The sequence below is a fragment of the Anomaloglossus baeobatrachus genome, chromosome 5 (genome assembly GCF_048569485.1).
Source record: "Anomaloglossus baeobatrachus isolate aAnoBae1 chromosome 5, aAnoBae1.hap1, whole genome shotgun sequence".
Classification (NCBI taxonomy): Eukaryota; Metazoa; Chordata; class Amphibia; order Anura; family Aromobatidae; genus Anomaloglossus; species Anomaloglossus baeobatrachus.
Genome location: NC_134357.1, coordinates 135,897,763 through 135,923,212, shown reverse-complemented (window position 1 = coordinate 135,923,212; position 25,450 = coordinate 135,897,763). Strand labels below are relative to the sequence as shown.

The following is a 25,450-nucleotide window of genomic DNA, read 5'->3' as shown; positions in this document are numbered from 1 at the left end:
ACACAGCAGCCCCCATTGATAAGGATGAGGCATCACAGGGGCAAAATACTGATGAGAAAACCACTCACAACCTATCAATGCATAGAGGGGGGATTGCTTCATATTGAGATTTCGCACGGATAAGGCTTGTATAGGGCGTGGTGCACATACACACCTTACAGCCTATTAGTGACACCCATACTATTAGATTTAATGGACTGCCCAGCACTATATAAGTGCACCCCGCCGGGACAGACATCATAGCTTACATGGCCAAAATGGATGGGCTTGACTGCATACTTAATAAAAATTAATAAAACATACTTAGCAATCGCCCTCGATGCATTTGTGGTTGTGAGGGGTTTTCTCATCAGTATTTTGCTCCTGAGCTGCCTCCGCCTTTATCAATCTTAGCTGCTGCATCCCGCTAATGCATTAGTGTCGTTGACCTGGGCAGGTGAATACTGTTGCCCTTTTTTTGCTATGTAATATTTTTTCACTTTTAGATGAATTTAATTCCTTTTTCTACTGTAGCTTTACTTTTAATTTCCCACAGCCGTGTGACCCTAGCCTTCAAAAGATGCCTAGCCGCTGCACTGAAAGTGCGACACACAGGGGAAAATAAACTTTATTCCTCCCGGGAGCTGTTGGCATTCAGTCATACAGGCGTACACGGAGCGGTTACAGCCATCGTCCACCATACTGTGAGTGGCAGCTGAAAGCACAGTTCCGGCACTAATTAACAGCTGGTTCTGCACACCTCCTCTGCTGAGCGAGCTGTCAATCACCCATGTGAAAGGGCTCTGTTCGCACCACTCACATATGCCACTTACTGCACCACACATCCCAACATAATCCCTACCGGGGGCAATAAAGTATCACCCAGAGGGGTAAACTCTGCCATTTCGACATTAAACCACAACCCTTCGGACAACGCTAAAATAGTTATCTGGATAATCCAGTCCAATATGTTGTATAATATGTTTGTTAAACGATTGTTCATTACACTGTCTTTCAACCAACAAATATCTTAACCTAAAGTGAATGGGGGCCTTTTCTACTATGTGTTGGTAACAGAGAAATCCCTACTACCACTAGTTTGGAACAATGTGCAGATCAGGGGCAGACATATCATTGGTGGAACCTGTGCAGTCACACAGAAGCCCAAGAGGTAAGAGGGGCACTTCTACCTCCAAACCAGGTAAGATTGTGCATTTTGATGAGGTTTTTGGACTGAAAAGGGCACAGAGACCCTTTCAGTCTTTGTCCGGCAGTGGTGCAGATGCACCTGCTTGTAAAACAGGGTGATCCAAACCATCCATACACCATCCAACATGAAAAATATCTGTAGAAAAGCTTTATTATTAGATTTATATAGACAATAAATTGTTGCTGTAAGTCATGTTTCACTTCTGCAATCACATTAGGTACTCAAAGTGGTCACCATTACCATCCAGACACTTCTGATTTTGGCAAAACTACTTCACAAACAACTTTAGTGACAGTGTCCACAGGCACTGCTCTGCATCTTGGCAAATATATTATTGATCCTTTTTGCATAACATAACATAGGCTTTAAAAAACGTGAAAGAAAGGAGGCATAAATTGTAGGGTTATTAGAGGAAGGGGTAGGAGGGGAGATAAAGACAATGGAGAGATCTTTCAGTTTCTTTGACTCTCCTGATTGTACAACGGGGATCTAGATCATAATATGACATATGGCCACCATAATTCAATTTGGGTTTTTAAAGAGGACATAAATAACCATTATTGAAGTGTGTATACATTTTTGTCCCACCCTGTGTATATTTCTCAGTGTTAGAAGACATGACCTGATTCATTCCCCACTCTGACCGCTCGGTCTAAGTTTAATGTTACATTTTACACAGGTCTCTTTTTTATTTTTGGGTAAGGAAAAAGAGGAACCAAAAGTTTTCTTTCTTTTATGTCTAGATTCTGTTCTCCACTCCTCCCCACCCCTAAAAAAAAGTTGAGTGACGCTGGTCTATTATTACTTTATTATATTTTGCATGTAAATGTAAAATAAATAGAATGCCTAATATATACCAATAACAAATCATAGACGCAGACATGTTTAGAAATGATTTCTTAGCTTGTTTGAAGAATATTATCTCTCAATACAATTAGAAAGGAGAAAGATTTTATCAGTGCAACTTGTTTTTCCACCTTGGGAAAATTCCTTTGGCCTGCTTTACACGCTGCAATATCGTTACTGATATCGCTAGTGTCGCGGGCGGAGGAGGGGACGCTGTGCTCTCCCACTGCTCGGGTCCGGCTGCCGCTGCTGCTGCGGCCTGCTGCTGCTCGGTGGCTCGAGCGATGGGCCGGATCCCGGGGACTCGAGCGGCGCTCCTCGCCCGTGAGTGAAAGGGGATTGGTTTTTGGGATTGTTTATTGTCCGTGACACCACCCACGGTTGTGGTGATTGTATGGACACCACCGCTGCTCTGTATGGGGATCCCGGGAGCGGTAACAGGGAGCAGCAAAGTTGTTGGTTCTCCCCTCCGTGGGTAGGGGGTGGTCGTCCCGGGGCCCAGTGATGAGTTGGGGGATGAGGGATGGCGGGGCCGGTGCAGGGCTTGGTGGGGTGCAGGGACGCGGGGGCAGCGCTGTGCCTCACGGCACTGTGGTACTCACTCAGCCTGAGACGGGGACACAGTTCTCGGTAAAAACACACGGCTGGAAAGATGGTTCCCACGGACGGCTGCTGTTGCTTTTCCCCAGTAGTTGACGGTGAGGGTCCCTTTTCTTGCACCTAAGTCTATGTTGTTAGCGATGGGTTCCCACCGGTAACCCGCTCCCTGGCTTGGATATGTGCCGGAGGAGCCCCTCTTTGCCCGCAGGCGCTGGGCCTGAGAAACTGGTGCCTTGGCGGTGGCGGTGTCTCTCTCTAACGGTTGGACTGTTGCCTTCAATCGGGACTTAGTTGTTGGGAGACCCAGGAGGTCCCCTTCACTGACGAATTTGGCAAATTCATGGCGACTCCTAGCCTTGCTGGGATCCGAAAGGCCCCTGCCAATGGTGCTGGCTTCTCTTCGTATACCGCTCCGGTACCCGCCGGGCCACCACCCGTCCACGGTCCTTTCGGCAACCTCCAAGCAGCCTCTCCTGCATCCGGTCACCGCCGTCTGCTAACCTTGCTGTTCTTAGTCCGGGGAACACACCCGGACCAACTTCAGGCTTCCTCAACTGTCACTTTCTCTTCCACCTTTACTCCTCTCTCTTGCTCCTCTACCACTTCACTCTTAACTCTCACTCTCCCTAAACTGAACTGTCTGGTTTTCCCGCCTCCAGGGCTGTGAACTCCTCGGTGGGCGGAGCCAACCACCTGGCCCACCCCCTGGTGTGGACATCAGCCTCTGGAGGAAGGCAACAAGGATTTTTGTGTAGCTTTGGTGTACCTATCCGGGGTGTAGGGTGTGGTGGTGTCATGACCTGTGACCCCTGGCTTGCCCAGGGCGTCACATTCCCCTTAGCAAAATGCAGACCGTCCGCGGGCTGCCCGTCCAATACCGGTTTTATTTTTCTGGAAAGATAAAAACAAACACAAGACAAGTATAATAACTTCATCCCACAGCGGGAGGCACTTTTCTTAAACGTTACGGTAACATTTTAACGGTTGCTGCTGCCGCTCTCTCCCACCCAAGTAACCTGGCCCTGATGCTGCCCCTAAGAAACAGGCAGCACCCCTTGACCCCAGTCCTGAACCAGTTACCCGAGCGGGATCTGTCCTTCTCCTCCAGAGGGTAGCCACCGGTTCCTGTGGTGGATGGGCCCCAGCCTGCTCCACTGCGGGCCCTCCCTCCAACCTGCCTCTCCGGAGGCGGTAACGGTTGCTGCACAAAACATTTTTATTTACATGCCACTAATGTTTGTGGTTGCCCTGCAAGTTCTCGGGCCTGTTCATAGAGAGTTCCCTATGCATAAACTGTAGATGGTCCCCACGGGGACAACAATGCCGGCAACGGCCGGTTCCAAATCACGGTAATCAGGTAAATCCTCGGTTTAATCGCTTATCATCTTTTGCAAAACTTTCAACTTTTCAAACACACATAGCTGTGGTCCCAACGGGGACAACTGCAGCGGGCCTCCGCTGACCTTGAGGCGGCTACCCCCGCAGGGGGTCAGCCCACTCAGGGACCGAACGGTACATGGGGTTCTCCCTCCATCGGCAGTTCAACCCCGAACCACTGACAGCCGCTAGGAACGGCGGCGGAGGCGGCACACTTGGGACCTCTTCTTCCATCAACGGCATTCTCTCCGGACCCCCGGCCGCGGCGCTGATGTCCGTCTCCCACTCAATCAGGGCTGGTTCTGGGGTTTGGGTGGACTGATCGCGACGCGGCACGGCCGCAGCGGCCCCTTGCTCATGGGCCCCCACTACGGCAACCATTCTGCGCATCTCCGCCTTCCAATCCATCAACTGCTGCAGGCTCTGCGCCCTCACCTTCAAGCAGAACCGACCCAATTCCCGCTCCAGCCACTCAGCGGTCCCGGCGGGGAGCTCACCCGGGCCGCAGTCTTCAAAGGCTACTCCTCCTCTTTTTTCCCAGAGCTTGGAGGCCCCCGGTAGCGGGTATTCCCGCGCTCCAATTCGAGGACACCGCCATTCCTCCATCCGTGTCCCCCTTAGCCTCTTTCCGGCCCGTCCTCTATCGGGGCGGGGTTTTGGCCTTCGCGCCTCCGCTACTCGAGAAGACGCTCGAGCGGGAACTCTTTGCGCCAAAGATGGCGGCTTCTGAAATTTTCCGGCCGGACACCTCCGGCGGTCACAAGGCGCACCTCTACCCAACGGCAGAGCGGTAAGATCCTGTTCGTGACGCCAAGTTGTCGCGGGCGGAGGAGGGGACGCTGCGCTCTCCCACTGCTCGGGTCCGGCTGCCGCTGCTGCGGCCTGCTGCTGCTCGGTGGCTCGAGCGATGGGCCGGATCCCGGGGACTCGAGCGGCGCTCCTCGCCCGTGAATGAAAGGGGATTGGTTTTTGGGATTGTTTATTGTCCGTGACACCACCCACGGTTGTGGTGATTGTATGGACACCACCGCTGCTCTGTATGGGGATCCCGGGAGCGGTGACAGGGAGCAGCAAAGTTGTTGGTTCTCCCCTCCGTGGGTTGGGGGTGGTCGTCCCGGGGCCCAGTGATGAGTTGGGGGATGAGGGATGGCGGGGCCGGTGCAGGGCTTGGTGGGGTGCAGGGACGCGGGGGCAGCGCTGTGCCTCACGGCACTGTGGTACTCACTCAGCCTGAGACGGGGACACAGTTCTCGGTAAAACACACAGCTGGAAAGATGGTTCCCACGGACGGCTGCTGTTGCTTTTCCCCAGTAGTTGACGGTGACGGTCTCTTTTCTTGCACCTAAGTCTATGTTGGTAGCGATGGGTTCCCACCGGTAACCCGCTCCCCGGCTTGGATATGTGCCGGAGGAGCCCCTCTTTGCCCGCAGGCGCTGGGCCTGAGAAACTGGTGCCTTGGCGGTGGCGGTGTCTCTCTCTAACGGTTGGACTGTTGCCTTCAATCGGGACTTAGTTGTTGGGAGACCCAGGAGGTCCCCTTCACTGACGGATTTGGCAAATTCATGGCGACTCCTAGCCTTGCTGGGATCCGAAAGGCCCCTGCCAATGGTGCTGGCTTCTCTTCGTATACCGCTCCGGTACCGCCGGGCCACCACCCGTCCACGGTCCTTTCGGCAACCTCCAAGCAGCCTCTCCTGCAGACGGTCACCGCCGTCTGCTAACCTTGCTGTTCTCAGTCCGGGGCACACACCCGGACCAACTTCAGGCTTCCTCAACTGTCACTTTCTCTTTCACCTTTACTCCTCTCTCTTGCTCCTCTACCACTTCACTCTTAACTCTCACTCTCCCTAAACTGAACTGTCTGGTTTTCCTGCCTCCAGGGCTGTGAACTCCTCGGTGGGCGGAGCCAACCACCTGGCCCACCCCCTGGTGTGGACATCAGCCTCTGGAGGAAGGCAACAAGGATTTTTGTGTAGCTTTGGTGTACCTATCCGGGGTGTAGGGTGTGGTGGTGTCATGACCTGTGACCCCTGGCTTGCCCAGGGCGTCACATTCCCCCTTAGCAAAATGCAGACCGTCCGCGGGCTGCCCGTCCAACACCGGTTTTATTTTTCTGGAAAGATAAAAACAAACACAAGACAAGTATAATAACTTCATCCCACAGCGGGAGGCACTTTTCTTAAACGTTACGGTAACATTTTAACGGTTGCTGCTGCCGCTCTCTCCCACCCAAGTAACCTGGCCCTGATGCTGCCCCTAAGAAACAGGCAGCACCCCTTGACCCCAGTCCTGAACCAGTTACCCGAGCGGGATCTGTCCTTCTCCTCCAGAGGGTAGCCACCGGTTCCTGTGGTGGCTGGGCCCCAGCCTGCTCCACTGCGGGCCCTCCCTCCAACCTGCCTCTCCAGAGGCGGTAACGGTTGCTGCAACAAAACATTTTTATTTACATGCCACTAATGTTTGTGGTTGCCCTGCAAGTTCTCGGGCCTGTTCATAGAGAGTTCCCTATGCATAAACTGTAGATGGTCCCCACGGGGACAACAATGCCGGCAACGGCCGGTTCCAAATCACGGTAATCAGGTAAATCCTCGGTTTAATCGCTTATCATCTTTTGCAAAACTTTCAACTTTTAAACACACATAGCTGTGGTCCCAACGGGGACAACTGCAGCGGGCCTCCGCTGACCTTGAGGCGGCTACCCCCGCAGGGGGTCGGCCCACTCAGGGACCGAACGGTACATGGGGTTCTCCCTCCATTGGCAGTTCAACCCCGAACCACTGACAGCCGCTAGGAACGGCGGCGGAGGCGGCACACTTGGGACCTCTTCTTCCATCAACGGCATTCTCTCCGGACCCCCGGCCGCGGCGCTGATGTCCGTCTCCCACTCAATCAGGGCTGGTTCTGGGGTTTGGGTGGACTGATCGCGACGCGGCACGGCCGCAGCGGCCCCTTGCTCATGGGCCCCCACTATGGCAACCATTCTGCGCAACTCCGCCTTCCAATCCATCAACTGCTGCAGGCTCTGCGCCCTCACCTTCAAGCAGAACCGACCCAATTCCCGCTCCAGCCACTCAGCGGTCCCGGCGGGGAGCTCACCCGGGCCGCAGTCTTCAAAGGCTACTCCTCCTCTTTTTTCCCAGAGCTTGGAGGCCCCGGTAGCGGGTATTCCCGCGCTCCAATTCGAGGACACCGCCATTCCTCCATCCGTGTCCCCCTTAGCCTCTTTCCGGCCCCTCCTCTATCGGGGCGGGGGTTTTGGCCTTCGCGCCTCCGCTACTCGAGAAGACACTCGAGCGGGAACTCTTTGCGCCAAAGATGGCGGCTTCTGAAATTTTCCGGCCGGACACCTCCGGCGGTCACAAGGCGCACCTCTACCCAACGGCAGAGCGGTAAGATCCTGTTCGTGACGCCAAGTTGTCGCGGGCGGAGGAGGGGACGCTGCGCTCTCCCACTGCTCGGGTCCGGCTGCCGCTGCTGCGGCCTGCTGCTGCTCGGTGGCTCGAGCGATGGGCCGGATCCCGGGGACTCGAGCGGCGCTCCTCGCCCGTGAATGAAAGGGGATTGGTTTTTGGGATTGTTTATTGTCCGTGACACCACCCACGGTTGTGGTGATTGTATGGACACCACCGCTGCTCTGTATGGGGATCCCGGGAGCGGTGACAGGGAGCAGCAAAGTTGTTGGTTCTCCCCTCCGTGGGTAGGGGGTGGTCGTCCCGGGGCCCAGTGATGAGTTGGGGGATGAGGGATGGCGGGGCCGGTGCAGGGCTTGGTGGGGTGCAGGGACGCGGGGGCAGCGCTGTGCCTCACGGCACTGTGGTACTCACTCAGCCTGAGACGGGGACACAGTTCTCGGTAAAAACACACAGCTGGAAAGATGGTTCCCACGGACGGCTGCTGTTGCTTTTCCCCAGTAGTTGATGGTGACGGTCCCTTTTCCTGCACCTAAGTCTATGTTGGTAGCGATGGGTTCCCACCGGTAACCCGCTCCCCGGCTTGGATATGTGCCGGAGGAGCCCCTCTTTGCCCGCAGGCGCTGGCCCTGAGAAACTGGTGCCTTGGCGGTGGCGGTGTCTCTCTCTAACGGTTGGACTGTTGCCTTCAATCGGGACTTAGTTGTTGGGAGACCCAGGAGGTCCCCTTCACTGACGGATTTGGCAAATTCACGGTGACTCCTAGCCTTGCCGGGATCCGAAAGGCCCCTGCCAATGGTGCTGGCTTCTCTTCGTATACCGCTCCGGTACCGCCGGGCCACCACCAGTCCACGGTCCTTTCGGCAACCTCCAAGCAGCCTCTCCTGCAGACGGTCACCGCCGTCTGCTAACCTTGCTGTTCTCAGTCCGGGGCACACACCCGGACCAACTTCAGGCTTCCTCAACTGTCACTTTCTCTTCCACCTTTACTATTCTCTCTTTCTCCTCTACCACTTCACTCTTAACTGTCACTCTCCCTAAACTGAACTGTCTGGTTTTCCCGCCTCCAGGGCTGTGAACTCCTCGGTTGGGCGGAGCCAACCGCCTGGCCCACCCCCTGGTGTGGACATCAGCCTCTGGAGGAAGGCAACAAGGATTTTTCGTGTAGCTTTGGTGTACCTATCCGGGGTGTAGGGTGTGGTGGTGTCATGACCTGTGACCCCTGGCTTGCCCAGGGCGTCACACTCGCGTGCGTACCTGCCCCCATCAGTTGTGCGACACGGGCAAATTGCTCCCCGTGGCACACAACATCGCTAGGAACAGTCACACTACTTACCTGCCTAGCGACATTGCTGTGGCCGGTGAACCGCCTCCTTTCTAAGGGGGCGGTTCGTTCAGCGTCACAGCGACGTCACTAAGCGGCCGCCCAATAGAAGCGGAGGGGCGGAGATGAGCGGGACGTAACATCCCGCCCACCTCCTTCCTTCCTCATTGCCGGCGAGATGCAGGTAAGTAGAGGTTCCTCGTTCCTGCGGTGTCACACATAGTGATGTGTGCTGCCGCAGGAACGGGGAACAACATCGCTAATGAGAACAAAACGATTTTTTGTTTCAGGATGACCTCTCCGCGGCAAACGATTTTGGCCGCTTCTGCAATCGTTTAAGGTCGCACATAAGTGTTAAGGGTGCTTTACACGCTGCAACATCGCCAACGACCTCGTTAGTGATGTGACACGCCAGATCGCAGATGCGATCTGCCGAGATCGCACATAGGTTGTTTTTCTAGCGCATGTCACATGTGCGATCTCGGCAGATCACATTTGCGATCTGGCGCGTCACATCGCTAACGAGATCGCTAGCGATGTCGCACCGTGTAAAGCACCCTTTAAACACTGCGATATCGTTAATGACGCCGGATGTGCATCACAAACAACGTGACCCCGACAATAAATCATTAATGACATCGTAGCGTGTAAAGCTCGCTTTTGACTTTTAGTAGAACTGTATAATACCTATATAATTCCTATATTCATAAAGGGATATTGTCAGACAAGCAATTTCGCAATTTACTGTTTATTAAAATTTGCAGCCATCGTTGATATATTAATGGTTTTCTTTTGTTTACAGCTCATGTCCTTGGGGACCGACCACAGTCGTTATTTAGTTTGTAAGCACTGCACTGAAGCTAGCCAGGATTATAAGGAACTGCAAATGGTGCTTACAGGGAAAAGAGCTTGTAAGCACTGCACATGTTCTGTTTTGCTCTACAGTTTTGTAGCGATGGTCGGTCTCCAAGACCAAGAGCTCTAACAAAAGAAAAAAGTGTAAATATCTCACGAATGGTAAAAAATTGTGATAAACAGTAAATTTGAAAATTTGCAAATAACCTGTGATTTTTTCCTATATGCAGCCTACTGGTTTCATTCTTCAGTGACTCACAAGGAGTTCAATAAAAAAAATAAAAAAATAGGGTATATGACATGGCTGGATGATGTGCAGGTTCTGCATGCAACCTTTGTATCTACAATGTGAGTACTCAGGATTGGTTCCCAGATCAAAGGCTGGGTGCCTAGACCCATGACAGAAGCTAGGGACCTTTTTCTACCTTAAAGGTGTATTTTCAAATTGGAAGTTATTCCCTCTCCATTGGATAAGGACACTGCTAGCACCATGTTTTGAAGTAGCCACTGTGCATTTTTCTTTGTACTCCTCGCTCTTGTGACACCATACAGTTTGGAAGCCATCTGTTCCAAAGACATTGATCTTCGTCTAATCACTCCAAAACAGTGGTCTCCAACCTTTCTTACCTCAATAGCCACTTTCAGCTCAGCTAGAGGGTTGCGAGTCAAATTCAGAGCCTCCTGAATTCAACTACTGCTTCTCCCTCGGTAGTGACATCAAGGGCCCCAATTATTGGTATAAAGACAGCCAAAGCTTCCCCACAGAAATGACACCGCGGCAGTATACTTGCATGAAGGGGTTCCCATTTTACAAACATTCAGTATTGATGTATCAAGCACTCCCAACATATTATCGCATCCAGCTTCAAGCACCCCCTCAATCTTCTGCCCAGCTTAGCTTACTTCATTCATCTCTCTAACCGCAAGTATGTGCGTCCACATCTGCTCATATATGTGGGGTTATTCACATAAATCACCATCTCGAGCCCTGCTCTTCATTAGCTATTGGCTAGACCTAGTGCTAAGGCACAAAGTTGTTAGCCAGCAGCGAGCCATACAACATAATCCTGCAAGCCACAGCTTGGGCATTCCAGCTCCAGAGTATAGAGTTCCATTAGTCCTCATATTTCACATTGGCCCTGCCAATTTGTATGTGGACTTTTTACAGCAGCGCAGAAAAGTTCCACTTTCTTTGGTTCCTGATTATTCCTCTGCAGTGTACGCCATATTGTCTCACAGTAAACACTCATCTCGGTTTGGCAATCTACTTCTTTAGCTAACTGCAGTGAACTTACCTGTCGATTTTGTTTTACCATCATCATCAGAAGATGCTCTTGTTTAATTGTTATATTCTATGGTCGGCCTGGATGACTATGTAATACTGTTGCAATTCCATCTTTGTTACATTGCTGAATTTTTTTATAGCCTTTAAAGAAATTATTTTTTTACTCTGCGCTTGTGACATTTCTCTTTCATGTGGTGCCATTGTTGACTGCATGAAATTGGAAGGGATTTTCTTTAAGTAATGCCCTTTTACAGTCAGCTGTCTGCTGGATACCTATTTAATGAATGACTAGTCTTACCTGTGGTTGAGTTTTTGTTCATTACAATTTTGTAGTCTGAACTTTGCTCCTAACACTTTAATAGTGGTGTGCTCATTTTTGCAACAATTGTCTTGAATGAATATGAGGAAAACTACTTATTTGGGTGTGCAAAATAACAAATATTATTTGTGATCAATAGCCCACATTTGTGGGAGTATGGAATCCCTTAGAAAATATTGATTATGGGAGGAAACTAAAGATTTTCTGACAAATCAGTTGGGGTGTACTCATTTATGCTGAGCACTGTAGATATGCAGTTGCACCATACACAAATTGAGAAAACTGTACATAACAACACTATATATTTCATATATATTGCTGACATTTAAAAAATATATACTGTACACTATAGCAAGTATTTTTCTAATTTTCTTTCTTGCATTAATCTTCAAACAACTTTGCAATTCGTCTTGATTAATACATTCTTTCTTTTTTTCTTTATACAGTTCCTGTGCAAATCTATGTGTCTTTACAATAACATGGTCTTAAATCTTTCCATATATTCCATACCTTTAGTATGTTAGCTTCCATTCACATCTGTGTTTTTATTTCTGTTCTAATATAGGCGCATAAATACAAAAAAACTTAAGTGTCAGACTTCCTACATGCTAGATACTAGTGGACCTAGATGAATCACATTGACTAAAATGGGTGCATCAAGTTTCCATTATGGAGATCGGCATTTTGCCAGACGAAATATTATACAGTCATGGCCGAAAGTATTGGCACCCTTGAAATTGTTCAAGAAAATCAAGTATTTCTCCCAAAAAATTATTTCAATTCCATATTTTGTTACACATGTTTGTTTCCTTTGTGTATATTGTTACAACAACAAAAAAAGAGGCACATTGTACATAATTTCACACAAAGCCTTAAAAATTGTTGGCACCTTTCCAAAATTGTGCGTAAACAACTTTGTTTCATGCTTGTTCAAACTCACCTGTAATAAGTAACAGGTGAGGGCAATATGAAAATCACACCTAAACCAGATAAAAATGAGAGAAGTTGACTCAATCTTTGCAGAAGGTGTTTCTGTGTGCCATACTAAGCATGGAGAAGAGAACTGTCGGAGGACTTGAGAACCAAAATTGTTGAGAAATTTCAACAATCTCAAGGTACAAATCCCTCTCCAGAGATCCTGATGTTCCTTTGTCCATGGTGCTCAACATAATCAAGAAATTTACAACCCAAGGCTAATCTCCCTGGATGTGGACGGCAGAGAAAAAAGTTGATGAAAGGTTGCAACGTAGGATAGTCCAGATGGTGGACAAATAGCCCCAGAGAACAGATAAGAGGGAGCATATCTTCTGGATGAGTCTATGCAGTTTGTTACATACAGAGGGAAAGCATAGATCTTCATAGGAGCTGTTGATATAAAATAATATATTTACAGTTTAGAAACATTGCTACAATAAAATGTTGGCTACGGAGGACAGCAATTTCCCAGTAACTTCTCCTGGAAATTTATTTTAGAATATGAATATACAATTATTCAAACATTTTCAGGAGGAATTACAGAGTAATGACACAACATGGCACATCATGACATGCACCAGAAATGGTGTTCTATGAAGAATGCAAGCATTTACTAAAACAGACAAATCACTTACGTCTGGAGGAATTGAGCGCTGCTGCTCTCTCTCTTCTATCCCATTTTGAACGCTATGGTTTTAGTCTCTTTTAATGTATGTTTGAAATAGAGCTGCTTTGTTTTTGATACTTTCTGGTATTTGGCTTAGGGGTGCTTCACACACAGCGAGATCGCTGCCGAGATCGCTGCTGAGTCACGCTTTTTGTGACGCAGCAGTGACCTCATTAGCGATCTCGCTGTGTGTGACACTGAGCAGCGATCTGGCCCCTGCTGCGAGATCGCTGCTCGTTACACACAGCCCTGGTTCGTTTTCTTCAAAGCCGCTCTCCTGCTGTGACACACAGATCGCTGTGTGTGACAGCAAGAGAGCGACAAATGAAGCAAGCAGGGAGCAGGAGCCGGCGTCTGACAGCTGAGGTAAGCTGTATCCAAGATAAACATCGGGTAACCAAGGTGGTTACCCGATATTTACCTTAGTTACCAGCCTCTGCAGCTCTCACGCTGCCTGTGCTGCCGGCTCCGGCTCTCTGCACATGTAGCTGCTGTACACATCGGGTTAATTAACACGATGTGTACAGCAGCTAGGAGAGCAAGGAGCCAGCGCTAAGCAGTGTGCGCGGCTCCCTGCTCTCTGCACATGTAGCTGCATTACACATCGGGTTAATTAACCCGATGTGTACTGTAGCTAGGAGAGCAAGGAGCCAGCGCTCAGTGTGCGCGGCTCCCTGCTCCCTGCTCACACTGGTAACTAATGTAAACATCGGGTAACCATACCCGATGTTTACCTTAGTTACCAGTCTCCGCAGCTTCCAGACGGCGGCTCCGTGCAAGCGCAGCGTCTCTTGCACGTCGCTGCTGGCTGGGGGCTGTTCACTGGTCCCTGGTGAGATCTGCCTGTTTGACAGCTCACCAGCGACCATGTAGCGATGCAGCAGCGATCCTGACCAGGTCAGATCGCTGGTCGGATCGCTGCTGCATCGCTAAGTGTGAAGGTACCCTTAGACAAAATTTTATTGATACTGTCATGCGTGGATTAGATATGTTTTAAGTGCGGTTCCATAGTGTAAACTCTTAAAAAAATCTGGGAAAAATTTTCAAATAAAACTCAGTGTACTCACAAGAAAAACTCATGTTGCAAATTTTCAAAACGCACCACAGATCAGTTTATGCTGTGTAAGAAAAGCACAGGGGAAATGAAATTTCTAAATATCCCATCCACTTTGCTGGAATTTTGCAGATATCTCTGGTGACAGCTTATCTCAGGGAGAACAAAAGGATCGGCAATCTGAAATCAGACATGCTGGATTCCTAACTTCCCTGACAAATCATCTGTCTGGGGCCACCAGGACCACCATACACATTAGAACTGTCGATAGACCCACTGATATCGGCGGGTTGGGACGATGTTAGTGTACCGCCCCGCGCTCGGCTGCAGCCGAGCCGCTCGGATCCGGGCTCGTTGGTGGGTGTCTCGAGCGCCTCCGGACCCGGGGTCAATTCGCTCTGAAAGGATGCTGGCGCTACGTAGGGGGGTGGTAGGTAGGTGTACGGCCGGAGCCGTGTTTGAGTTTATGACGCCACCCACTGGATGTGGTGAAGGTGTAGACACCACCGCTGCAGTTACGGGGCACCCGGGGCAGATGGTTATGCAGCAAGATGTTAACCGCTCAGTGGACAGGGATGATGGCCCCGGGACCTGTTGGGGAGAGTAGCTGGGCGGTGCAGGGCAGTGCGCGGCCGGATGGCACTGTTGTACTCACTGTTATTGACACACACAAGTCTCTGGTACCAAGTTAATGGTGGTCGGTGCCCACAGCCGGCTGCGTCTGGTCCCCCACCCGGTTCGGTGGTCTTTGCCTTTCTCCTGCACCGTGTAGTGTATGTGTAGACTGCCTGCGCTTCAGCGACGGGAGTCCGCTCCCCGGCTGTGTGTATGTCAGGAGAGCCCATTTGCCCGCAGACGCTGGCCCGTGGGATCTCTCTGCCTGTGCGGTGGCTTTCTATCCCCCTCGGTGGGCTGTTGTCTTCAGTCGGGACTTGGGTGGGAAAGGACCTTAAGTCCAGACCGCAATCAGTCAATTAACTCAGTCCAGTCGATTCTGGACCTCGTTTCAGGGTCTGAGTAGCCCCCTGTGTGCTCCGGTTTCCAGTCAGTTCTCCGGGTCGGTACCGGCGGGCCACTACCCTGTCCCAGTCCACTACGGTTCCACCGAGTCGTCTTCCCGGCTCCTGCAGGCTAGGCCACGTCTGCCTCCTAGCCAAGGTGTGCGGGATACGACCCTCACACCTGTCAGTCTCCTCCACTCCTCACTCCACTGACACTCCTCAGACTCAACTTGAACTCTTCTGAACTTGAACTTCCTGCCTCAGGCCCTCTGAACTCCTCGGTGGACGTGGCAAACTGCCTGGCTCCGCCCCCTGGTGTGTCCATTAAGCTCTGAGGGAGGTGACTAGGGTTTATGTGGTTTGGCTGGTGTTACCTTATGTGGGACTGGTGTTGTACGGGGTGCTATCTTTGACTACCTGGCTAGTCCAGGGCATCACACTAGTCTAATGCAGGGGTAGGGAACCTTTTTTCTGCCGAGGGCCATTTGGAAATTTCTACCATCATTCAGAGGCCACACAAAATTATGAACTTGAAAATTACCCTACTATATTGGTCAAACAATTAACTCACTGTGGTGGCTGGAGCTTCTTGTTTTTGGTGCAGCTGTGATCATAGGCGATTTTGATTTTGTTGCTTCTCACAACTGCTATTCCAGGTTTGTGTCGGCTGGGACTGCTGTATATATATCACAAAGGAGATGCTGAGGGAATATACATCACAGGAGACATTGGGGGCATAAACATCACAGGAGATGCTGGGGGCATATACATCACTGGGGAGGGCTGCAAGGAATATACATCACTGGGGAAAGCCTGCAAGGAATATACATCACTGGGGAGGGCTGCAAGGAATATACATCACTGGGGAGGGCTGAAAGGAATATACATCACAGGGGAGGGCTGCAAGGAATATACATCACAAGGGAGGGCTGCAAGAACTATATATCACTGGGGAGGGCTGGGAGGACTATACATCACTGGGGAGGGCTGAGAGGAATATAAATCACCGGGGAGGGCTGAGAGGACTATACCGTACATCACTGAGGAAGGCTGGGAGGAATATACATCACTGGGGAGGGCTGGGAAGACTATACATCACTGGGGAGGGCTTGGGGAAAAATACATCACTGGGGAGGACTGGGAGGAATGTACAGACATTGCTGTGGGTACAGACATCACTGGGGGTAGAGACTTCACTGGGGGTAGAGACATCACTGGAGGTATAGACACCGCTTGAGGTACAGACATATGAGGGGGTACAGATATATCAGAAGCGCACATGCAGCCCTGGGAAGGATGAAGGGGCACAGGCAACCCTGGGGAGGCTGGAGGGGTACAGGCAGCCCTGGGGAGTCTGGAGGGGCACAGGCAGCCCTGGGGAGCCTGGAGGGGCAAAAGTAGCCCTGGGGAGCCTGCAGGGGCACAGACAGCTCTGAGGAGGCCGCAGAGGCACATGCAGCCCTGGGTAGGCCGCAGGAGCACAGGCAGCCCTGAGAAGGCCACAGGAGCACAGGCAGCCCTGGGGAGGCTGGAGGAGCACAGACAGCTCTGGGGATGCCGGAGGGGCACATGCAGCCCTGGGTATGCCAGAGAGGCACAGGCAGTCCTGGGGATGCTGCAGGGGCACCGGCAGCAGTAGAGAGGCTGGAGGTGCACAGGCACCCGTGGGGAGCCAGAGGGGCACAGGCAGCCGTGTAGATGCTGCAGGGGCACAAGCACCCATGTGGAGGCTGGAGGGACACAGGCAGCCGTGGGGATGCTGTAGGGGCACACACAGGCTTGGGGACGCTGGAGGGGGTCAGACAGGCATGGGAGCACAAACAAATATGGGAGATGCTGGGGAAAGCACTCCTCTTCTGCGGGATGAGGACATATTGCACGCTAACTCCGCCCACAAAGTACGTCCTCAAGCTGGCATTGGCCAGTGTGAGAACGTAATCCTCACAGGGTTCAAAGGGCTAACAGCTAGCAAGATGCGGTTGCATTGCGGTCCCTGGAATCTGAACAGAAGCCGCAGAAAAGGTCATCACAGGCCGCAAATGGCCTGCGGGCCGGAGGTTCTCGACCCCTGGACTAATGCTTAAGTTTGCGTGGTCTAATAATTAATTAAGATTAGTTCTTACCATCTGACAATCCCTTTACGGATACTTGCCTTTGAGAAGAGGACTTGTCCAATCGAAATAGCTCCTTTCTAAGGGCTCATTCATATGAAGGTATAACACGGCCGATTGCTATCCAATGTTTAATAGGATAGTTCTAGGACCAATGTTCTACTATGGGGCAGGGCAGATCTGCGTTTTTTTTCTCATGTCAACAATCTCAGCATGCTGCGGCTTAGATATTGGATCATACAAAGCCAAAGAAGTTTATGGGTATGTGTGAAACATTGGACAGCATCCGAGTGCAGCCCGAAATACGCAGAGACAAGCAATGGAGAAGATGAAGAGATTAGTCTCTCCATCTTCTCTGCACCTGGGCTACGATTCTCGCATGTGAGAGAATCGTAGCCCAGTGATTGACACTCGGATCACGCTCGCAGCACAGTCTGAGCAGAGTGTGGTTACCATTTTGCATCCGATTTTCCCGCATGAAAGAATCATCGGACGCTGTGTCCTCATGTGACCCCAGGCTTATAGCGACAATAACAATTGTTTGTGCCTGGGGTTTATCTATTGTAATAAATTATATTTTCTAAAAAATTAAAAAAATAAAGTTTGCTTCAAGAGATTACAATATTTACAATCCCTGCCGTCCTCCCAGCTGCGCCTTTGTGTTCCCGTCTAATTCTTGGCTGCAGGTCTGGATCTAGAGCGGTGGAAGTGAATCCATCCAGGCAGTCCTGGGGATGCTGCAGGGGCACCGGCAGCAGTAGAGAGGCTGGAGGTGCACAGGCACCCGTGGGGAGCCAGAGGGGCACAGGCAGCCGTGTAGATGCTGCAGGGGCACAAGCACCCATGTGGAGGCTGGAGGGACACAGGCAGCCGTGGGGATGCTGTAGGGGCACACACAGGCTTGGGGACGCTGGAGGGGGTCAGACAGGCATGGGAGCACAAACAAATATGGGAGATGCTGGGGAAAGCACTCCTCTTCTGCGGGATGAGGACATATTGCACGCTAACTCCGCCCACAAAGTACGTCCTCAAGCTGGCATTGGCCAGTGTGAGAACGTAATCCTCACAGGGTTCAAAGGGCTAACAGCTAGCAAGATGCGGTTGCATTGCGGTCCCTGGAATCTGAACAGAAGCCGCAGAAAAGGTCATCACAGGCCGCAAATGGCCTGCGGGCCGGAGGTTCTCGACCCCTGGACTAATGCTTAAGTTTGCGTGGTCTAATAATTAATTAAGATTAGTTCTTACCATCTGACAATCCCTTTACGGATACTTGCCTTTGAGAAGAGGACTTGTCCAATCGAAATAGCTCCTTTCTAAGGGCTCATTCATATGAAGGTATAACACGGCCGATTGCTATCCAATGTTTAATAGGATAGTTCTAGGACCAATGTTCTACTATGGGGCAGGGCAGATCTGCGTTTTTTTTCTCATGTCAACAATCTCAGCATGCTGCGGCTTAGATATTGGATCATACAAAGCCAAAGAAGTTTATGGGTATGTGTGAAACATTGGACAGCATCCGAGTGCAGCCCGAAATACGCAGAGACAAGCAATGGAGAAGATGAAGAGATTAGTCTCTCCATCTTCTCTGCACCTGGGCTACGATTCTCGCATGTGAGAGAATCGTAGCCCAGTGATTGACACTCGGATCACGCTCGCAGCACAGTCTGAGCAGAGTGTGGTTACCATTTTGCATCCGATTTTCCCGCATGAAAGAATCATCGGACGCTGTGTCCTCATGTGACCCCAGGCTTATAGCGACAATAACAATTGTTTGTGCCTGGGGTTTATCTATTGTAATAAATTATATTTTCTAAAAAATTAAAAAAATAAAGTTTGCTTCAAGAGATTACAATATTTACAATCCCTGCCGTCCTCCCAGCTGCGCCTTTGTGTTCCCGTCTAATTCTTGGCTGCAGGTCTGGATCTAGAGCGGTGGAAGTGAATCCATCCAGGTGCAAAGATTAGGATGTGGTAACATGACTCAGAGCTAAGCCTGCTCTCCTCTAGACATTCACCCTTGTTTCTGCTTTTTATCTGTCTGTGTACAGCAATTTTGAAACAAGCAGAATTGTTTACAATACATGTTTTTATGGTGTGAGGTTATGGTTTTGCTATAGGTGGTGACAAGGAAGCAATCAAACCAAAACTCTTGTGTCTATGAGGGTTACAAATGCCCCCGTGCACCTAAGAAGACAACAGTATTTCAAAGGGCACTGTTGCCTTTATCATCATCATTTGGGGTGAGGTGGGGGCTGTTACAGATTTCAATCTGAGGCTTCATATTGCACATTTGCTAAAATGTTTCTGGTTATTATTATTTATTTTTAGAGCACAATTGACTTCATAGTGCTGTAAAAATGAAAAGAGGTAACATACAAATCACTAATATAAATAACATTGAAATATTGGAACAGGGAGGAATAGGACCCGGCCCTCCTGGTCTTAGGCTGGCTTTGCCCACTACGACATTGCTACTGCAATCTCGTTGGGGTCAATCGAAAGTGACGCACATCCGGCGTCGTTGTTGATATTGTAGTGTGCAATTTCTTTTACATACGATTAACGAGCGCAAAAGCATCGTTATCGTATGATCGGTGTAGGGTCCGACATTTCCATAATTTTGGCAGCCGCGATGGTACGATGTTGTTCCTCGTTCCAGCAGGCAGCACACATCGCTGTGTGAGAAGCCGCAGGAGCGAGGAACATCACCTTACCTGCATCCCGGCTGCAATGCGGAAGGACGGAGGTGGGCGGGATGTTTACGTCCCGCTCATCTCCGCCCCTCAGCTTCTATTGGCCGCCTGCCGTGTGACGTCGCTGTGACGTCGCACGACCCGCCCCCTTAGGAAGGAGGCGAGTCGCCGGATAGAGCGATGTCGCATGGCAGGTGAGTGCATGTGAAGCTGCCGTAGCGATAATGTTCGCTACGGCAGCAATCACAAGAAATCGCACCTGCGACGGGGGCGGGGACTGTCGCTGCAGCGTCAGTAACACATTGTTACCGATGTCGCAGCGTGCAAAGCCCGCCTTACAGTCTACAGAGTAATGGGGAAGTAGACAGTGGGTTGGGGGGTGGCAGAAGCTTTGGAGGTGATAAGGTGATTGCAGGTTCTGTCTGTTGATTCTGAATGTTGGATACAATCAGACAAGTTGGGGCACAGAATTGCAGATGTCGCGCCCAGGGAAGGGGGTACTCGGTCTCGGGCGGTTGCAAATGGGAATGTCACTCTGGTGGCCTTTGCCCGATCACGTACCCTGGGTCTTCTTTTGTAAAAAGGGGGTATTTACAGTAGGGGTGAAAGTTAGTATACGTGACGCCACCTGCAGGTTGCGGTTAAAGGTGTAGAACTGCCGCTGCTGAATGTGGGTACTCCCAGAGGTGGTGGTAGCAGCAATGATGTTAGGCCCTCCACAGGTAGGGCCGTGCCTGGGAGATGTGAGGGGCAAAAACGGAGACCACACCAGGTTGTCTTGAACAGTCTCTACTCACTCAGGCCCTTGGATTACTGGTTCAGGTGCCATGGAGTATCAGTGCCAATGTAGTGACCCAGGTTGCTCTGTCCCTGGCACTCTCTGTTGGTTGGGTCCCCGTAGCGTGGAGCGTTTGGGGCCTGACTGTCCCTTTTAGGGTTACAGTCTCCTTCTCCGTACGGCGGGCAGTGCGGACCCTGTGAGGAGGTAAGTGTCCAAACCCCGATCCTAGTTTACTGCTAATTATTTGGTTCGGTGAAGTCCATGAAGGTGTCATGGTGATTATCAAGCAGTGTAAAACTGGCGCCTGATCTAGGGCCCTGTGCCCCGTGCGTGCTCAGGTCTCAGCGGTATCTGTCCGTATCTTCCCTTGCGACCTCTCTCCCATGCCCCCGGGTCACTGTTGCACTGACCCAGCTCAGGCACGTCAGCACACCTCACTGTGTGCCACCGACTCCCTGTCCCCTCCCACCAGCCTGGCTAATCCCGGGACTCATTCTTACCTCTAGGCGACCATCCGCTTTCATGGTTAACCTTCTATACCTGGTATGGAGTGGAGAACTAGGATTTTGGTTGTGCTTTGGTGGTATCGGCACTGGTACTCCAGGTCCCAGGGGGTAGGTCCTGCATCCCCAAGAGGATGTGACTCGCCCACCCCAGGGCTTTGGGACACCCGGTATCGGGCCGGTCTAGTTCGGGGGTAGTCAGTGGTGGCGGGACCCGACTCCGTGACCCTGGTGGAAGCCCCAGCCCTCTGCCAGTCTGAAGTCTATGACTTGGCCCCTCCTAACTGGGCCCTGGGACCCTTTGCGGGATTTCCGAATGCGGGCCTTGGAGGCCAATTTAGATGCCTCCACTGCCCTTCGTTTTTCCTCCCGGCATTCTCTTTCACGCTGGAACTGCTCCAGCTGCTGCATGCAGGCCAGGTGGGCAGCTAGCTGGGTCGCGGCGGGGAGTATCGGCAGAGGCAGTCCCCTATCTTGGACTGGTGCGGCGTCCCAGTTCACCCCTGGCGAGGACGCACCAAGTAAGCCGGTGGGAGGGCTCGGCCAGGGGCCCACTAGATGCTCGGGGCCCGCGCTGCCTGGGGGGTCATCCTCACTGCCGGGGTCTGCGGGGCTCTCCCTTGCCTCGGTGTGGTCGGCGGGGACCCCCTGCAGGCCTGCAGGGGGGCTGGGCGATGGCGCTTCATAGTGCCCTGGGCTTGGACAGGTAGGGGCGGCATACTGCTTACCCGGGTATAGCACGGCAGCCTGCTCCCTGTGGCCCACGACCTCGGGTGCCGCCCGGTTCTCCCTCGCACTTGCCCTTCCATCTCCATCCTCCATCCGCCGCTCCACCTACGCTTGCAAGGAGCTCAACCTCCGGGTGAGGAGCTCCACTTCTTCCCGGAGGAAGTTCAGCTCGGGGTCCAATTTCTTCGTCCCTGGGGTGCCTGGCTGCAGTTTTTCCGCCATGCTTCTGGCCTGGTTACTGCTCACTTCTACACTGTTCGAGTGCTCGACCACGCCACTTGACTGCACCCTTTCCCCTGCTGAAGGCGGGGCCGGGGGCTGCACCAGCGCCTGGCGCCAGACTGGCACCCAGCCCACGGCCGGCATCACTCCGCCTACGATCCAGTACATTCTTGCGGTCTTCTGGTCTGGCATTTAGAATCACTTTGCCAGCCGTTCAGCTCCTTGTTACGCCATTTTGCATCCTCCGCTTTTCATAGCAGAGGCGGGCTCAACTTCGCGCTCTTTTGCAAGACAAGGGGGCGGGGCCTATTTTTGCGCTCTTTCTTCAAGCACGCCCCTCTTCTTCCCGTGCTCAGCAGTTTCGATGGCGGTTGTTTTCAAACAGTAAAACACAGTCTTTTCACACAGTTTCTTCAGGCGCACAGTACCCGGTGGGACCGGGCACGAAATCCTGTTCACAGCGCCAAGGTTGACTCGCCCTCCCCAGGGCTTTGGGACACCCGGTGTTGGGCCGGACTAGTCCGGGGGTAGTCAGTGGTGGCGGGGCCCGACTCCGTGATCCTGGCGGGGTCAACTAATATGGCAGTTGTGGGAGTAGTAACGTTAATTAAAGTTTGTGGAAATATTCGTGACGCCACCTCTGGATTGCGGCTATAGAGCCGCCGCTGCTGGGTGGGACCTCCGGGGCTGATGGATTAGCAGCTGGGATGGTTCTGCTCCCCACAGGTGGAGCGGTACCCCGGGGCAGCTGTTGGTGCTTATTAAAGTCTATGGTGCTTTGGAAATGGTGCAGTGCAGGACAAAATAAAGGAAGCAACACCAGGGGGGTGCAGTTTCAAGGTCTTTTACTCACTGTTCAGTCGCTGCAGACAACTGGTTGCCCACTGGTGTGCTGGGATCTCCTGTCAAGGACCTCCGCCAATCCCGGGTAGTTCTTGAAGTAAATGCCGGTGCATCCTTGTTTGTGTCTCCTTCCTAGGCTGACTTCAAAGCCTTGGCCTTCATAGATAAACTCGTCTCGGCCTCCACCATAGGGTCTGGTCAAGAAGGCTTGCCTGGATGGAATCTTGCCCTCTTCCCAGGGAATCTACGGTGGGTTGTAGCCCTGGGCGCTTGCAACCACCCTGGGCCTTTGGTGTTTACTTTCAGAAATGTCTTTCTTCCCTTAGTTTCTAGGGACCGTCCCTGGATGCAGCCTGATCCCTCCACCCGATGTTCTAGTGGAACAGGCCACGAGCTTGAAAGCCTTCCGTGGCCCTTGAATCCTTTCTTTTCTGTCTGTGGTGTCACTTGGGCCTAGCTGGGCCCCAGGGTCTCCACCAGGAAGCTTCACTCTCTGTCACTTTTCTGAGGTCTCAACCTCTCTCTCTTTCATCAACTCCTCACTTCTCACTCCTCTCAACAACAACTCCTCTCAACAACTCCTCTCAACAACAACTGACTTTGAACTTCCTGTTCCTACTCTTTCTTTCTGTTGGCTCCTCCCACTTTTCCTGTTGCTAGGCCCCACCCTAGGGGAGAAGAGATGGGTCTTACGGCCCCCCAGCATGCAGCATGGGGGTAGCTGCCACTATCCCCGGTCCCAAAATATGCCTAACAATAGGTGTAGTATGTATTTGCCTGTGAACTGGCGTTTACTCTTGTCCTTACCCATGATGGGACATCACACCTCTGGCTGGGGTGCAATGTCTCTGTGGCGACGGAAGCCTTAGGGGCACAACAGATGCAGTTCCTTCTAGTGCCCTGAGTAGCTCAGGGGTGCTACACAGAGAATGGGGGAAGTTTGGGAGAAATATTGGAGGCAATTTGGTGAGGAAAGTACGGGTGGTGAGGAGAGCAGGAGGTCTTTGGAAGACCAGAGATTTCATGGTGGAAAATGTCAAGAGATTAGATCATAGATATATTGCGGAGACAGATTATGTTTGTAGTTTAAACTATACCCATTGGGAAATTGAGAGCCAAGTAAGACACTTGCAGAGCTAAGAGGCAGAGAAGTAGTGAAGAGAGAGGTGGAATAATCTTGCAGCAGAGTTAAAGAGAACCTGTCAGGTGCAATATGCAGCCAGACTCACGAGCAGATCTGGGTGCATATTGCTAATCACTGCCTAACTGTCCCTGTATATAGTAGCATAGATAAAGAGATCTTTAGAAAAAGTATTTCTAAACATCCTTTATGATATGCTAATTAGGCCAGGGACTAGTCGCAAAGGGTTTGTTTCCCATAACTAGTCCACCCTTTCAGCATGTTAGCACGCCTAAAAGGGCGTGCTAACATGCTATTCAATGCCCATTGCCCAGCATCATCGACGGTGACGCGCATACCAGTGTCCATTGTCACTGCCTCAAATGCCGGGTTTAGGGTCAGTGTACATAATCAGAAGTCCCGACACTTCCGCACATTAGACCTCTCTGAAGCCGGGACGCGTACACCCAGCTTCATAGAGCGCATGATCGGAAATGCCCGGACTTCTGATCATGCGCACTAACTCTAAACCCAGCGTCTCAGGCGGTGAAAATGGACATAGGTAAGTGCATCACCGCCGATGACACTGGGCATTGAGTAGCACTGTGGGCATGCTAACATGCGGACTAGTTGGGGGAAGTAACGCTCTTGCGACTTGTCCCTGCGCTCATTAGCATATCATAAAGGATCTTTAGGAACACTTTTTCTAAAGATCCCTTTATCTGTGCTACTAGATGTTGGGACAGTTAGGCAGGGATTAGAAATATGCAGCAAGAAATGCTTGTGGTTCTGTTTGCATATTGCACCTGACAGGTTCCCTTTAAGGATGGTTTAAAGAGGTGTGAGAGTGTTATTTGAGAGGCCACATAGGAGGATATTGCAGTAGTTGAAGCAGGAGATGATGAGGGCATGTACTAGAATTTTAATAGATTGAGAGTTGAGGAAAGGACAAATTCTAGAAAGAATTTTTGAGTTGGACAAGGCAAGAGGTTGTAAGAGCTTGGATATATGGTTTAAAGGACATAGCAGAGTCAAGAATTACTCTGAGGCAGCACACGTCCAGTACAGGGGAGATTGTGATGGTGTTTATAGTACAGTAGTTTTGTTAGGAGAGATAAGTGAAATGGAAGAAAGATAATGAATTTGGTTTTGTCAACATTAAGTTTTAAAAATGGTATTGAGAAGGATATCGCTGATAGACACCCTGGGATATTGTACAGCAGAGAGTAGGCCAGAGAGGTAGATTTGAGTGTTTTCAGCATAGACAGTAAATAAAAAAAAATGAGTACAGCACTCACATTTTTGCAAATATTTTATTATATTTTTTCATGGGACAACACTGAAGATCTGACACTCTCATACAATGTAAAGTAGTCAGTGTACAGCTTGAGTAACAGTGTAAATTTGGTGCCCTCTAAATAACTCAACACACAGCCATTAATGTCTAAACTGCAGGCAACAAAAGTGAGTACATCTCAAGTGAACATGGCCAAATTGTGCCCAAGTTGTCAATATTTTGTGTAATAAGGAATAACGTTTGAAA

The 25,450-nt window shown here is 51.0% G+C and overlaps 1 protein-coding gene across 1 annotated transcript in view; it reads right to left on the bottom strand.

Moving 5' to 3' along the window:
- Positions 1–21,944, bottom strand: part of NODAL (nodal growth differentiation factor) — a 132,546-nt gene extending 110,602 nt beyond the window's left edge. The window contains exon 1 of the mRNA XM_075351678.1: positions 21,832–21,944. Coding sequence (XP_075207793.1) covers positions 21,832–21,944 — 113 coding nt within the window. The remainder of the gene's footprint in view (positions 1–21,831) is intronic.
- Positions 21,945–25,450: the final 3,506 nt, after the last annotated feature.